General features: G+C 37.3%; 1 protein-coding gene and 1 long non-coding RNA gene across 3 annotated transcripts in view; one reads left to right on the forward strand and one right to left on the reverse strand.

Moving 5' to 3' along the window:
• Positions 1-12,848, forward strand: part of plxna4 (plexin A4) — a 289,939-nt gene extending 277,091 nt beyond the window's left edge. For both annotated transcript variants that reach the window (XM_073868431.1, XM_055191382.2), the window contains exons 30-32: positions 1,223-1,435; positions 6,738-6,888; positions 8,789-12,848. In XM_073868431.1, coding sequence (XP_073724532.1) covers positions 1,223-1,435; positions 6,738-6,888; positions 8,789-8,884 — 460 coding nt within the window. In that variant the 3' untranslated portion in view covers positions 8,885-12,848. The remainder of the gene's footprint in view (positions 1-1,222; positions 1,436-6,737; positions 6,889-8,788) is intronic.
• The window catches only part of LOC129432773 (uncharacterized), a 109,341-nt gene continuing 101,619 nt past the window's right edge, over positions 9,047-16,768 (reverse strand). Inside the window, exon 3 of the long non-coding RNA XR_008640255.2 lies at positions 9,047-9,182. This is a non-coding gene — a long non-coding RNA (uncharacterized lncRNA). The remainder of the gene's footprint in view (positions 9,183-16,768) is intronic.

Genomic DNA, 16,768 nt, shown 5'->3' on the forward strand with positions numbered 1-16,768 from the left:
ACGGCAAGTCATGTTATAGTCACGAAATATGTAATTAAATTATTCGTGTTCAGGGCACGATTTTTTCGCACCATGCCCCCGGATGTCTTTTTCGTGTCACTCAGCACGAATTTCTATAAATAGTAGTGTCCATGGCACGACTTTCTTTTCCGTGTTATTTTATGTATTGTTTTCTCATTGTTTAATCCTATTTTTAAATCATTGTAGCTTGGGGGTTGGATTTAGGGTTTGGGTTTGGATGTAATTTTATGTTTTGGATTCTACATGTCTTTCTTCCGATTTTAAAACTATTTTCACTTGGGGTTGGGGTTAGGATGTCTGAAATGTAACAGAAAGTGTTTCTAACTCCAACTCCAAGTGACAATGGAAAAAAAAAATGAGAAAACAATACATAAAATTATACGGAAAAAAAGTTGTGCTACGGACATGAAAAACTATTTATAGAAATTTGTGCTGAGTGACATGAAAAAGACATTTGTGCTCATGGCACGAAAAAAGCGAAATTGTGTCCTGAACACGAATAAATGAATAAAATATTTTGTGACTATAACACGACTTGCCGCGAGACTGGGTTGGCATATCGCCACCGAATAACATTGGCAGAGCGATTTTCATTTGAATGAAAGCTTGGTGATTGGCGACTGGAAGTGGGCGTGTCCAGCTCTGTGACCAAGTTGAGAACAGTTTAACATTATGCAAATTACGAGCGACTTTCAGGAGCGACAACCAATGAGAGTGAAGCAGTGGAGTTCACGTCATCTGTCTTTCGTCATTTACTAAGAGGATGGTTACTCAATCGTTTATAGTTGTTACTAGAGACAAGGTCATTTCACTACATCGTTTTTATATCTTTTATTCGTCTGTTACTTTCGTCTAGTCTCTTGTTTTTGGTATCCAAGACGAAAGCAAAGCAAAGTCTTTTAAACTATTGCAAGCTTTGCAATCTCAGACAAGAACAAAGTATACCTAAAGACCAAGACCAAACACCATCTGTGACCCAAAACACACACACCTCGGGTGCAAGTTGATTTCACTTTAGCACAAATGGGCTGAGGTCTAGAATAGGCTTGTACATGTTTATTGTTTTAGACAGGTGGACGATTGCATGCCAGCCAACAAATACAAACCAACTAATATGAGGTGTATCACTTTAACCATGGCACTTCTTTTTATTTTTAAAACAACTCAATGCCTGAAACCTTTTGTTCCCTGCTTCCTACAGTCTACCTCTACGGTTCTGGGTGAATGTGATCAAGAACCCACAGTTTGTGTTCGACATCCACAAGAGCAGCATCACGGACGCCTGTTTGTCAGTGGTGGCGCAAACCTTTATGGATTCATGCTCGACGTCGGAGCACCGCCTGGGCAAAGACTCCCCTTCGAACAAGCTGCTGTATGCCAAGGACATTCCCAGCTATAAGAGTTGGGTGGAGAGGTGAGATTTGTTGAATAAAATATAGTTTTTTTGGTGACACGGCATAGCGGTTGCTTGTTCATTTTGCTGGAGGCAGGTAGTGTACGTATTGTTCTGGGTGGAATGAATCAGTGTGATGTATCGCTCACAGAGTTTCATATAAATGCAGTGTGATGTATAGGTTTGGGGTTACTATGGATCTATATGTTGTGGCGGGTGATAGTGCTTTAAATGAAACATGAATGAGTATCGTTTTGGTATCATGCTTTATAAAGCAGACTACTTTATATACTGTGCAATGATGTGGGTGTACACTTGTGAAAGTTTTCAGAGTTGTGTGTTTAGGTGTGAATAAATCCCAAGACGTTATTATGTCCTGCAGGTATAGTATGTGTGCGTGCGAGCCGGTGGTAATCAGAATGAAGTGCGTTGTAGAGGCACAGGATGATGAATTGCAGCTCTATTGTTGTTCAGCAGATCTACTGGGTCTACCCAACATTGCACCAGAGCAATTAGTCACTGTTTGGTGAGAGAGACAAACTTTTATGCTTTACCCACAATCCTCTGGGTGCGGGGCCATCTGTTCAACGGTGCCAAGAAAGGAGAATCATGGGTAAACTTCATTTTGCCACAAAACAATGGTCATGGAGCTTTAAATGATTCCTTTGTTTCCTAAAGACAACAGCTTGATTTAAAACCCCTCACTCTTTCCGCAAGCATCCATCCCACTTGGCGGCACAGGAAGCGTGGTGCACAACACCGCACTGTTATTTGAGGCTGCATCGCACCGCCTACAGTAAACAGCATTGATAAAGCTTATTAATAAAAGCTTTGTGTCCCGTCTCGCATACACTGACCCTCAGCCTCTAACGTGTTTATGTGTCGTGATGCATTGAGATTGGTACCCGCAGACGAGCGTGATGGGGAAAACGATGAGACCGCAATCACACTGCCGGCTATATTCACTGTGAAAGAGCCGAGATGGGAGGATAGCTCATTTTCATGCATTAGCAAATGTGTTACACATCTTAAGGCAGTGACTTTAGATGCTAAGATGATAGCTTTGATATGTCTGCGGATGAGCCCAGGTTAATAAAATGTGTTGACCAGGTAGGTAGCCTAATATTAAGTTTCAGTAATATATTATTCTTAAAGCGTAACTATACCCTAAACCAACTTTTTTTAGTTAATGAGCTGTAAGAATGATGCTTTATTAGTGCTGTTCATTGATTTTAGTAAGTTTTTTGACATTTCAATACTGCAATATATGGTGTAAAAACGTCTGAGTGCTGCCCTCTTCAGGTTGAACGGTGGCTACTGCAGTTGAATTTTCCTATTGGATGGTGGGTCCAAAAAATGACTCGTGACGTCAGCAGGTTCAAGATCACCACGCCCTTGTTACGAGCTCACCACACACTTAGTTCGTCCCCTCTATCTCCTTGGGATCTGCCCACTTTTCTTGCATATTTCTAATATTGCCAGTGGGTGGAGTCAGGCTCTGACCAGGGGTTTAGTTACGCTTTAAGTGTTACAGGTCTTACGCCAAAATATAGCAATATCCTAAAATGAAAAATTTGTACAAACATATGGTGCATTCACACCAGCTGCGGTGGAGGCGACAAAAATGCACTATTTGCGCGTAGTTGGACGCTTGAACGTTTTAGTTTACTCGCTTCATTCGCGCGTGAAATTTTATTCATTTGTGACATTGACGTGGAAATTCGCGTCATGGGAGGGGCTTCTGCGACTCCACTGAGATTCCGCTCGCTTTCTGTAATCCCTTCACTACTCTAGCAAGGTCCTGATTGGTTAGTCTGCCAAAGTCCAGATTTTTCAACTCCTGCGTTTCCGCGCCGCACCCTCCGCACGTACCGCGCCGCAGGATGCCAATTCGCATCTTTACATTGAGTTAACATGTAAATCACTTTGCGCTTGTCGCCTCTACCGTGTCTAGTGTGAACCCTACATAAGACAATTCCTCTAGTTTCTTACTGTCTGGTAAAGCCTTGTTTATACTCGGCACATTCGCACATTGGTGCATGGGCCAAAAATGACATCAATGTGGGGTGGGCGGGCGTGCACAGTCGTGGCTCCGCATCTAAAAATGACCGACCTCGAGGAAATTCTGTCCGAGCAGGCAAGCCTGTGACGGATCTCTTTGATCAATCTAGGGCTGCATAACGATTAATCGCAACTAATCGTTTGTAGAATAGTAGTTTTTGGTTGACAACATATGTGTGTGTGTGTGTGTATTGTGTATAATAATTATGTATATATAAATACACACACATGCCATGTTATATACAGTACATAATTTTTTTTCTTACAGTTATTTATAAATATACAAATTTATATACAGATGTAAATATATGTATACATGCATGTGTTGGTTTTGCTTGAGTCGCCCCCGTCATTTCAAAGAGTAATGCAACAGCGAGCGCATCAACTATACACGCCTCGTCCGTTTGTTGCGACCCGTGCGCGATCGGTGGAGAGTCGTGGCAAAGCGCCAATAACCAAAATATTGTCTTTCAAGAGGTGAGTTAGATTACTGTGGGTTAACATCAAAAGCGAAGCGTGCAATCGTAGGATTACTCGTAGGATTTAACTTCGTGTCATACGAATTTTTCGCTCGAGTTGAATATTTTCAACTTGGGCGAAGAGGCGTTTGAGGAGATTAGCCCGTGTTTTCACGGCAAACGCGCCGCCCATATCACGTCATTCGCATCGCCCCATGCGAGGACGCGTCTGATCACGTCTATGCATTGACTTTGTATGTAATCTACTGGTGCAAATCGTTGAACTCGCATCTGGTGTAAACCCACAGTTAGAGATGTGCATCATGCTGAGACTCCACACACGCCAGGCACATGAAGAGGCCCAGAATTACACAACAAAAAAGAAAGAGCGAGTCAAGGGCAGGTGTTGAAGTGCTGCCTTTGATCATTTCATGTCTTTAAAATGCAAGGGTGCTGTTTTGTGGGAAGAGGTATGAGATGCAGTTTAGTCAGGGTGCATTTAGGAGGACGCTGAGTTCACAGTTACTGTGCGTGCACTTCGCTCTTTCAATAAGTAGGCGTTCTTAATTCTGATGGTCATAGTAACAACTATAAACAAATAACTAACCGTCCTCTTAGTTAATGACGAAAGACTGATGACTGCTTTACTTTCAGTGGTTGTCGCTCAGGAAAGTCGCTCATCATTTGCATAAAGTTTAACTTTTTAAAACTTTGTAACGTAGCTGGACACGCCCACTAACTGTTGCCAATGGTCGTATCCACCGTTGCTAGTCGCTGGCGCTGTGCACGCAGCTGTAGGGATACTGTGAATATAATTGCTGTATGCTTAAAAATAGCCTGAGCGTGCTGTGCGGATATGCATTTCTTAATGCTAAAAGATTCTTTTGCATGTCTGAGTAAATTGATGTAATATGATTTTGTGCAAAAAAAAAAGTCTTACGCTTGGTACACCCCAAACGCGAAACCCCGCGTTCCCTGTTCTAGATTACCAGCGAGACTTTGTGGCAATTTGAAAATTTTAAATTGTGCACAATTTGCGCCAATTGCATCGTCCCACGCGAGTTTGCGTTTATTCGTGTCTTTGCATTGACTTTATATGTAATCTACGTGCGCAAATAGTTACATTTGTTTCTGGTGTGTACGCACCATAAGGCCACCACCAGCTTTGTTGTTTTAGCAAAGTATTAATGACATCCATGTTTTTTTCAAGCTTTTTATTAAAATACTGTACAAACTGAAAATACTTACACAAAAAGTAAAAAAGTGGCCTCTCTAAGCACACTAAATAAATAAATAAGCTAAATTGTAAAGTATTATGTTTTTTAATACTGCATATTAATTTATTTCTGTATCTTCTTGTTGTTTTCTAATAAAGAGAAATCATTTAACTGTGCATTCACACCAGACGCCAAAGAGGCGGCAAGCGCGAGTGATTTACATGTTAAGTCAATACAAAGACGCAAATAAGCATCCTGCGGCATGGAACGCACGAATTGAGCGTTGCGGCGGGAAACGCGCAAGTTGAAAAATCTGAACTTTGGTGGATATTTAACCAATCGGGAGCTTGCTCTAGTGGTGGCGTGAGTGCAGGAAGCGAGCAGAGTCACAGAAGCCCCTCCCATGACGCGAATTTCCACGTGAATGTCTCGAATGACTAGAATTTCACGTGCGAAAGAAACAAGTAAACTAAAAATTTTCAAGCGTCCAACTACGCGTGAAAAGCACAATTTTTTGCCGCCTCTACCGCGTCTGGTGTGAACACACAATTATAAACACTGCAAAAATAACAAATCTAATGATGCATGGTGGCGTAAGACTTTTGCACCATACTGTATATTTTGAAATATAATTATTTTGTTTTATTGTATATGATAACAATTGTATAACAAGTGTATAGATATTTTTTTTCTTTCTGCCTAAAGGGTAACTCGAGTGAAAAAGTGACACCATACTCGCCCCATCAGTTTTGTAGAAATTTGCAATACATGCATGAAATGAATACTCATCAGATTCACATTGGCGGAGGAATGGGTGACATTTAAAAACAGTAATAATTAGAGCCAGGCGTGCTGCCAGTCATTAGGTTTGGGAAGCAGTTGGAGAGCAAGTAGCTTATCTCCAATAAGCACGTATAGACCGTGTGTATAGACTGTAGCTGTCTTTTAAGAATCTATACATTTGGGAGGGCACAACTGGCCAAGCTCTCTCTCTGTGCCATTCTTCTTCACTGATAGCCCCATGGTGCATTGCAGCACTCACCTGTCACTCGGAGTACTCACGGGAGCTTTGCAGGTAGCACGCACACACGGCACCATTTAGTCGCTGAATGTGTTCAGTCCAGGAATTGGCATGGTGCAGGAATTAAAAATGTAAATGACCTTCCTTAATTAAAGAGCTGACGAGTTTGCGCAGCTGCAGGTGACAGTGACTGATTGCTTTTCCACCAGCATTCCTCATTCACTCGCTTAAACACCAGCCGTCCACTCCAACACAATAAAGAAAGTGTCCGTGTGCTTTTGTATAAACGTATGCGTTTTCTTTTGGATGCAATGCTTGTGCTAAATTGCACATTTAATGGATTCTGCTGATCTCTGTAAAACTTTCAAGGACAACGGCTTATTAATTCTCACAGTCACTCGCTAATGTTGTCGCGGCACTGAAAGTAAATGCAGAAGTGAATTTTTGGGGCCAGAATTTCTAAAACTTTCTATCGAGTTATAATAAAATTTCAAAATCAAGCCCTGTCCTGTCTGTGTTTTTGATGTTCGTTTAGAAACCTGTGCTATGTTTGTGTGTCTTCACAGATATTACTCAGACATTAATAAGATGCCTGCGATCAGCGATCAGGATATGAATGCGTACCTGGCGGAGCAGTCCCGCATGCACATGAGCGAGTTCAACACTATGAGCTCCCTCAGCGAGATCTACTCTTATGTGGGCAAATACACGGAGGAGGTACAGCTAACGCTTTTTAAAAATTAAATTGCATGCTGTTATCACGTGGTTTGAATTATTATATCAACGTGTAAAATCACCACGTTTTATAAAGCGTAACTGTTATAAGGATGAATCTCATAAAAACGAGCTCAATCAGTTTTAATGAGAACATTTTTCTAACCAGTTTTTGTTGTAATGAGAAGATTTTCATTCTCATTAGTGTAATACAAGGGAGAGAGGGTGCGCAAGCAGAAAGTCATGATGCAATAAAAAATGGAATTATATTAAAAAAATATTTTGTGTGTTAAAAAAAATCAATTTTCATTGGGATTATGATCAAATATGTGGATGCTTTCAACCTTACACTGTAAAAAATGAAAGTTGGATTAGTTTTAAAAATTACTCTAATTTGTAACACCTGATTTTTTTGTTCGTTGGATTCAAATACATTTTTTAGGTGTTACCCATTAAAAAAAAAATTCCCCTTAAGTTACAGTACATTTTTTATTAAAAGTGAGAAAATTTAAGTTGATAAAACTAAATATTTTAAGTTTTACCAATTGAAATAATTGTTTTTAAGTAGATCCAACTTTCACTTTTTTACAGTATAACTGCCCTTAATCCCTTAAATTAATGATGACAAAGTACATTGGTTTAAAAAATAATTTTCCTTTTTTCAACTTAGATTTTTTTAACTTTAAGTGAACAATTTTTATCGTACATTTTTTAATAAGAGTGAGAACATTTAAGTTGATAAAACTTACCAGTTTAAGTATTTTTAAATTAATCCAACTTTAACTTTTTACCGCTACTTTAATTGTTAACACCTGAAACTTTTTCAACTTAAATTTTCTCACTTTAAATTAACAATTAAGGTGGATTTTTTTAGGTGTTACCCAATAATAATTAATATTTTTTATAAGGTTTTGTCACTTTAAATTTTCTCCCTTTTTAAAAAAAATTGTAAGTTGATAAAAACTTAGATTACTTCAATTTGTAACACTTATAATATTTAAGTAGATTCAATTTCACTTTTTACAGTATAACTGCCCATAATCCTTAAGTTAATGATGACAAAGTACATTAGTTTAAAAAATTACTGAAAATAGTAAAACCTGATTTTTTTTTACAACTTTTTTTCACTTTAAGTGAATAATTTAGGAGTAAAACCTTTTAAGTTTTTTACAGAGAAAATGTAAGTTGATAAAAACTTAAATATTCTGTTTTACCAGTTAAAGTAGTGAAAGTAATTTTTTTAACTTATCCAATTTTCACTTTTTACACCTACTTCAATTGGTAACACCTGACTTTTTTCAACTTTCTTTTTTTTTACTTTAAGTGAACAATTTAAAATGAAAAGCTCACTTTTTTAAGGTGTTACCCATTTTTTTTAAGGTGTTACCCATTAAAAAAAATGTTTACCTTACATTTTTTTGTGAGAAATTTTAAGTTGATAAAAACTTAAATATTTTGTGTTACCAGTTTAATCTAATCCAACTTTCACTTTTTTTATTGATAATTGATAAGACCTTTTTTTTACTTAATTTTTCTCACTTTAAGTGAACAATTTAGGTGTTACTCATTAAAAAATTCACCATACATTTTTTCACTTTTTTGAAAAAATAGCAAGTTAATAAAAACTTGAATATTTTGTGTGTTACAAATTAAAGTAATTGTTTTTAAGTAGATTCAACTTTCACATTTTACAGTATAACTGCCCATAATCCTTTAAGTTAATGAGGATAAAGTACATTAGTTTAACAAGGTTGATGATGGTGTGGGGGCGGAGTTAAAATTAGTTATTACTATTACTATTATTAAAAACAAGTAAACAAAATGGCATCTACTGCACTATTAAAAAACAAATGTATGCTTATGTAGACACATGTGTATCTGATCCATACCCCTCTCCTGGCAGATTGTGTCTGCGCTGGATCAGGATGATCCTGCCAGGAAACAGAGACTGGCCTATAAGCTGGAGCAGGTGGTCGCCTTCATGAGCCTGGAAAGCTGAGGACCGCATTTCCCAGAGTGCACTGGGAGATCCGTCAGAAACCGAGCCGTGCCTGAGTGAAGACTGTCCATCTATCTCATCTCTTCTGTTTGCAATCTTCCCACGAAAAACAAGCGTTTGCATCCTATTAGCTCTGCTTCCTAGAAGAGTAGAGATGGGAACCGAAGGATGGGCGGAGGAGCCAAGGACTACATTACCTACGACGCAGCGGACTGGGACGCCATCCGGCTCTGCTGTGTAGAGGAGGGGTGGCTGCCTGGGAGTTCTGCTTCAATGTGTCCACCATCCTTCTCCCTGACTGGAAAAAGACAAAAAAAAAACATTTCTGTTGCCTTCAAAGTTTAGCTGATAAGCAGAAACCACAATGTTTGGTGTCAATTTGTTCTGACTTTTATAACTAGGGTAGAGTACGGCACTAATATAGTCCATTGTAGTACTTTTAAATGCTGAAACGCAAGATGGTACTGCATGCATCTGAAAAATGCAGACCATACCATTTCATAAGACACGAAACACCTAGAGAAGATCATGAGCGATCAAGTCTGGAGTCCCTGCTTGTTCACACGTTGAAAAAAGCAAGGTGCAAGGATGCAGGGAGTGCTTCATATGTTTCGTCTCTTCCGCAAGCTTACTTGACAGTGAAATTTGCTCACATCTCCGTCACCCTCAGCCTTCATTTTGGCATCCGTCTGGCTTGTGCACATGAATTTAACCTCTCTTATCTAAATAAGTGGAGAAAAAGCCAAGGTTCGATCCCCTTAGAAGCACACACACACCTTTTCTTGCAGTAGCGGTAGAGAGCATGGACGCCAGGAGCTACGCTGATCTGCAAGATCGTTGTAATCTTAACAAAAAAAAGCACACATTCAATAGCTTTCATTCATCTCGTAGGGAACTTTAATTACAAATTAGATGTTAAACGGGGAATTGATGATGCGGGATGGGTTATTAAAAGTGCACATGTGCAGCTTGGCACTGTTTACTGCTACAGGGTCCCTTGATAATGAACACTGGACGCTTCTAGAAAAACGTGAAAATGGACAAAGTTGGTCAGCAGAACACCAAAGGAGCCCAATTAAAAAAAAAACTAAATAAAAACACAAACAACAAGAAGGAAGAATAAATTGGCCAAACACAAGGCGCTGTTTGTTTTATGACCCGCAACGCTCTGTATCTGCAGTCCGATATTTGTTCTCCTCATTATGCCCTATATGTACGTCCAAGTTCGGTTATTGCACAACTCTGAGAATGGGGGAAAAAAAGAAAGGGCTGCGATTCGAGTATTGGCAGCGCTCGGCCTCGAGAGATGAATCTTACAGTACGACAAAGACTTGAAGTGTTTGACATACACGCAACTGACGAAAGGAAAAGAGACAAGCTGCCCTCTTTTCCATTGTCCTATGACCGTTTTCCCTTGACAGCGTACCCCAATGTGGTGATGTGAATGTGTGGAGATCAGCCCAGGTCCACCTTGGGTTCTTTATTGGCTTTTTCAGCGCATGTATTTCAATTTAAACTTCGAAAAAATGGAAAACAGAAAAAAATCAGCCTTGCAATTGATGATGTGGACGTGTTCTTTTCTTTCTTTTGCTTGGAAGGATGAGATGGAAGAAACGGACGTCGTCTTTAAAATCGCAACCGAAGTTAAGGTGGAACCTTTATCCTGCCCTCGCATTCGACTGCCATTACCATGTTTTGTGAATGTGTTAGATGCTAAGACTAAGCAGATATAGTATATACCCTTGCATGCTAACCTATTTGGATGAAACAGTATGAAATGAACTGCCTTGCTAGCGATTTATCTAATGCTATTAGGAATATTTCTAAACAGAACCAAACTCTTGTTAGGCTTTCATTAGGCTCATGATAATAATCCTATTTCTGTTCGCTAGATTGCCTTTTTTAAAGGCTGTTGAGCTGAGAGTTCTCATTCACAGATTGCATTCGTGCAGACAGACCACAAAGCATCATTACTGTCCACACATCTGTCAGATCCAGATGCTAAATCTTTGGAGGTTCACACACCCATCGTGACATTTAGGGATTTTCTCTGTCTCACACACACATCATTTTATATTTCTTGTTGTCTTTAATGTGCAGCTCTCTGAGGAGTTGATTCCTTTACTGTGTCCATTTGTACCTCTCTATCTGAAGAGTTCAGATGCAAAGCCACTAAACGCCACCTTATATTAACCCTCAAACGTTCCTCGTTTTCTATTTGGGTGATTCTCACGAAAACTTGGTTTTAAAGATGTCAAGCATGAAAATGTAAAAATTGCTTAAATTTACTTTTTTTCCCACCAGACATCTGTCTGGAGTAAATGGGAACATTAATTTAAAAACTTTTACTTATCATTTAACACTTTTTGTAACATAATTTAAAAAATTTGTCCTAAAAAATCTCATTACCGCAACAGTCAGAAAACATCAACACTGACATATTTTCAAAATGACATGATAAACCTGAAAGAACATAATTTGGAGATTCTGCACATGCATTTAAAATCAAAGTATTATGCTTCTATTAATTAAATTAACATTTAATAAGCATCTGTTGCGGTAATGATAATCAAAATGTCGTGTAAGCATTCTGACAAGACAATATTTCAAATTAACTGTAAAAAAATGATCTTACCTGGTAGCCATCTTGAAGTAACTGGTCCATGTGCTTGGTCACTCAAAATCAAACTTTATTAAAATTCTGTATGTGTGCTTAAACTGTTTTCAAAAAGTGTTGCGGAGGATGAGAACATCAGGCATGGACACATCATTTTCCTAATTTTTCTTCATTATTATTATACATGAATATTCAGTAAATATTTTTTCTGTCATCTAAAGTAGTCTAGCAAAACATCCATTTATTTTTTTTCTTAATATTTTTGTGTTAATTTGATTAAAATACAACATAACGCATGTTCAAACACAGCCGGACACATTGCGGTAATGAGAATTTCAGCAGAAAATGAGATAAAATTTACAATTATAAATTCTTCTGTTGAAATCACACATTTTGCAAGGTAGAACACAGTATTGTGTTAATTCTGATGCTTTTTAATGTTACTATAATACACATTTTAAAGCTAAAATCATTAGTGCCGTGGTGTTTCAATGGTTTCGTGACAATCACCCATTTACACTATAGCCCTTGGGGTCTATATGACCCCAAAATTGAAAGCATAATTGTAAAAATACAAATATACATTTTCAATAATACAAATAATATATATTTTTGTTTGTTTGTTTGTTTACTTCTCATCTATACAATCATTTGAAGTACTTTTGTACCTGTTTACCACTAAATTCCTCAACTACACAATTAAAAAAATATAAAATTTTTATGAAATTTCACATAAATGATGATCTAAATTTGATTGTTTTTAGATATTGATATAGGTGTTAGATAACATAAAAACATAAAAGAATTACAGTTTAGGAATTAAATCATTTCGACCAGCAGATGCCCATAGAGATCTATTCGTTTCACAGGATATGGGCAACTGCTCACATCACTACTTTAGTGATACATTTTGTGAATTTATGTTTATATAAACATTAGAAAGGACATTAAAAATAAATATGATTTCAAATAGTAATTTTTGTAGTTTTTGATGCATTTTAGAAGTGTTCATCTAATAATTACAGACCATTAAGAAAACCCGGTTTGTTGGCAGTATCCATTAAGAGTCTTAATGGAAAAAATTAGGGTTTTGCATCTGAGCTCTGTCCATATATTTTTTTACATTTCTGTATTTCTGTACAAGTCATTTTGATGCAATGCTTTCAGGACAAATCAAATGAGCTTTTCACCAAATTAATTTTTTTATATTGTTTTTAGATATTGTCTAAGTGTGATTTAGGGTCCTTTGTGTTTTACCAGAGTTGCTTAGTAACAGAGGATCATGTTTATGGGGTATTTCAGGAACGTTACTGCCCAACTAATGAAATTTGAAGCAAACCATTTTAATCTTTTGAAAAAACCTTTATCCATAAGCAAATAAGTGAAATCCTGAAATTGATAGTGGAAAGTAATTGAAAGTAATTGAAGGTACAAAATAAATAATAAGATATTTAAAGGGTGTAAATGTTTCTGGATTTCCCCCCTAAATAATCTGTTACCCCTTCATTTCTCATGTACATCCACAGCAGGTGTCGTGTCACAGGACCACCCCCTTCCTTAATGTCCAAAAACCCGATAAAGTTTCCACCTTAAACATTTTGTAAGAACTGAAAAGTCCTTTTAGCCCAGTGTTAAAGCGGGTGTTACAGACCTGTTAGTAAAGACTTTTTAACATTTAACCGATTCGATGCAAGAAAGAGTGACTCTGATGGGAGAAGAGAAAGAAAGAGAGACCGGCTGAAAGGCAAGCTTCTCTAACTTTGTTATAATTAATTGTATACCTGTGTATGTAAATATAATGCATTCCTATTTTGCAGTCGAGAACAAAATACTATTTGTAATATAGAATAAACTTTATTATGAAAAATAAGAAGTGTTTTGTCTTTCATTTTGTATGTCTTTCCATTGCTTTGCATCTAAAAACATTAAAGGTCCACTATGTAGATTTTTAATGGCATCTAGTGGTGAGATTGTGAATTGCAACCAACGGCTCAGTCCACAGCTCACCCCTCCCTATCAAAACGCATAGTAAAGCTATGGTAGCCGTCACAGGTAGTGATGGGCGATTTCAAAGCACGCTTAATGAGGCTTCGAAAGATTTACAAATCTTTTATTTCGAATCATTGGTTCGGAGCTTGTTTCATACTGGCCAAAGTCACGTGATTTTAGCATACGAGGCTTCATTACGTCATACCCGTTTCGAAACGTTTCGAAAATCCAACAATTCACCACTAGGGGGAGTTGATCACAAATGTTTTATTATAAAAGTTCATAAAACATTCATCCTAATGACTAATAACACTACCATTTTGTCTACTTTTTGGTTTATAGACAGATTTAAAGGAATATTCCATTTTCTTAAAAGAAAAATCCAGATAATTTACTCACCACCATGTCATCCAAAATGTTGATGTCTTTCTTTGTTCAGTCGAGAAGAAATAATGTTTTTTAAGGAAAACATTGTAGGATTTTTCTCATTTTAATGGACTTTAATAGAGCCCAACACTTAACACTTAACTCAACACTTAACAGTTTTTTTCAACGGAGTTTCAAAAGACTATAAACGATCCCAAACGAGGCATAAGTGTCTTATCTAGCAAAACGATTGTCATTTTTGACATGAAAAATAAAAAAATATCCACTTTTAAACCACAACTTCTTGTCAAGATCCGGTCGTGATACGCCAGGGTGACCCCAAGCAATACGTCATGACGTCAAGAGGTCACAGAAGACGAACGCGAAACTCCGCCCCAGTGTTTACAAGTGTTGAGAAGGAGGACCGTTCCTACATTGTTGTATGTCAACTGATACTAATTAATGTCTTTGTGTCAGTTTTTTGTTTACAATGGTCCGCAAATGTGCGTTTTATATTTGTAACACGTGACCTCTCTACGTCACTACGCATTTACGTTAGGTCGCTCTGGACCGGACCTAGACAAAAAGTTGTGGTTTAAAAGTACATATTTTTTATTTTTCTTGTCAAAAATGACAATCGTTTCGCTAGATAAGAAAGACCCTTATGCATCGTTTCGGATTGTTTATAGTCCTTTGAAACTCCGTTGAAAAAAACTGTTAAGTGTTGAGTTAAGTATTAAATGTTATTAAAGTCCATTAAAATGAGAAAAATCCTGCAATGTTTTCCTCAAAAAACATAATTTCTTCTTGACTGAACAAAGAAAGACATCAACATTTTGGATGACATGGTGGTGAGTAAATTATCTGGATTTTTATTTTAAGAAAATGGAATATTCCTTTAATGACAAAAATGTGCATAATTAAAAGGGGAGTTCGTTTTAATGATTTGTTTGTCATAAATAAAACTAAAAACACAGAATACACTTTTAATTTTGTCTTAATTAAATTAAATAATTTATTTTTCTTAAACAAATATTTTTAGAACAAGCATGCTATTATTTTATAAAAAGTGTAAAACGTTTGGACATATCTTGCTGCTTTTACACTATTTTGACCGGCAGGTGTCGCTAGCGTGTATGGTGTTTTGAATGCTTCGAAAAACCGAATCAATTTGCGAAGCTTCAAAAAGCTTTGTTTCTCCCATCACTAGTCACAGGACAAACATGTCATCGTCTGAGACAAAAACGCACTTTGTAGAGCAGTTTGTCCGTTTATGGCTACTGTAGAAACATGGCGATGACTTCCATGTAAGGGGACTTGAGGTTTATGTATTTCTAAGGTAATAAAAACAATACAGTTCATTATGTAAGGTCTTCATACACCACTGAAAATATTGTTATGTATATTATTATTATATTGCATTTTTGTCAAGAGATCCTCCTAAAAGTTACACAATGGACCTTTCTCGTATTTTTTTTCTTTTTAAGCAAATTGTATTAATTATTGCCCTAAAGCTTTGAGATAAATGAAATAGTATTAACTTTAGGTTTATCCATATTAGCAAATCCATAAAGACTTCTATGGCAACCTACTTTTATATAATAACAACTGAAGAAGAAGAAGAGTAAAAAACTTTTGAGTTACGAGCAGCAATGGAAAAGGTGAGACCTCCATATCTCTGTGATCTGATTAGACGAGGCAGAATATGGATCTACTGATCGATCTGTTGGCTCAAACTTCGTGTCCGTCCTCAAACAGACCTTTGAGGTTTTTCTTGTTGAGGAAAAATTGAGCATTTTTATAGCCATCATCTTACAGAAAACAAAGACTCAAGACTTTAACCTTCTTCTGTAGCCCCAATGCCAGAGGGCTCAGTTGCTGCCTTTATTACATCTCATCTCATTGCATCGTATCGCTTCTGTCAGTTAATGAGCGAGCGTCACCCTGCAGAATTCAGCCTGTACTTTCCCTCTGACCTTTCAGTGTTTCTCTCTTGACTCTCTCAGATGAAGGTTAGCGCTAGATGATGATTTTAAACCTCTTCACAAAAATGTCACCCACTAACGGGTGCTAAAAGCGTCTCCCCGTGTTAAATGATATCTTGCCTTTTAGCCTTGAGCACAAGGTCGCGCCACCAACCACGATTTACTGCACAGCGGTCTTGCTAGTTCTTAGACCTCAGCATCCGTCATTATAAAATCATCAGCAGTTGTGACTAGACATTGATTGCTATAATGTTTGGTGACCGTAAACGGCTAGAGATGCACCGATATATCAGTATCGGTCGATTAAAGCAATTTCTCACATTGTTCGCTATTGGCCGATAGTTTAAAAACAGCCGAGAGTCATGCTTGATATATCATGTCAATCAAAAGAAAACAGGAAAATGCAATAAATTTAAGGCTCTTTGTATAGAAAATGTAAAGAAACATCACTAATGTTCAAAATTAAAGGAATATTCAGTTTTCTTAAAAGAGGGATCCAGATGGTTTGCTCGCCACCGTGTCATCCAGGATGTTGATGTCTTTCTTTGTTCAGTCGAGAGGAGGTTATGTTTTTTGGGGGGGGCATTGCAGGATTTTTCTCATTTTGATGGACTTTAATAACATTTAATACTTAACTCAACAATTAACAGTTTTTTTCAACGGAGTTTCAAAAAACTATAAATGATCCCAAACGAGGCATAAGGGTCTTATCTAGCGAAACGATTGTTATTTTTGTCAAGAAAAATAAAAAAATATGCTCTTTTAAACCACAACTTTTTGTCTAAGTCCGGTCCAGCGCGACCTAACGTAAATGCGTAGTGACGTAGGGAGGTCACGTGTTACATATATAAAACGCACATTTGCGGACCATTGTAAACAATAAACTGACACAAAGACATTAATTAGTATCAGTTGACATACAACAAT

The sequence above is a fragment of the Misgurnus anguillicaudatus genome, chromosome 1 (genome assembly GCF_027580225.2).
Source record: "Misgurnus anguillicaudatus chromosome 1, ASM2758022v2, whole genome shotgun sequence".
NCBI lineage: Eukaryota > Metazoa > Chordata > Actinopteri > Cypriniformes > Cobitidae > Misgurnus > Misgurnus anguillicaudatus.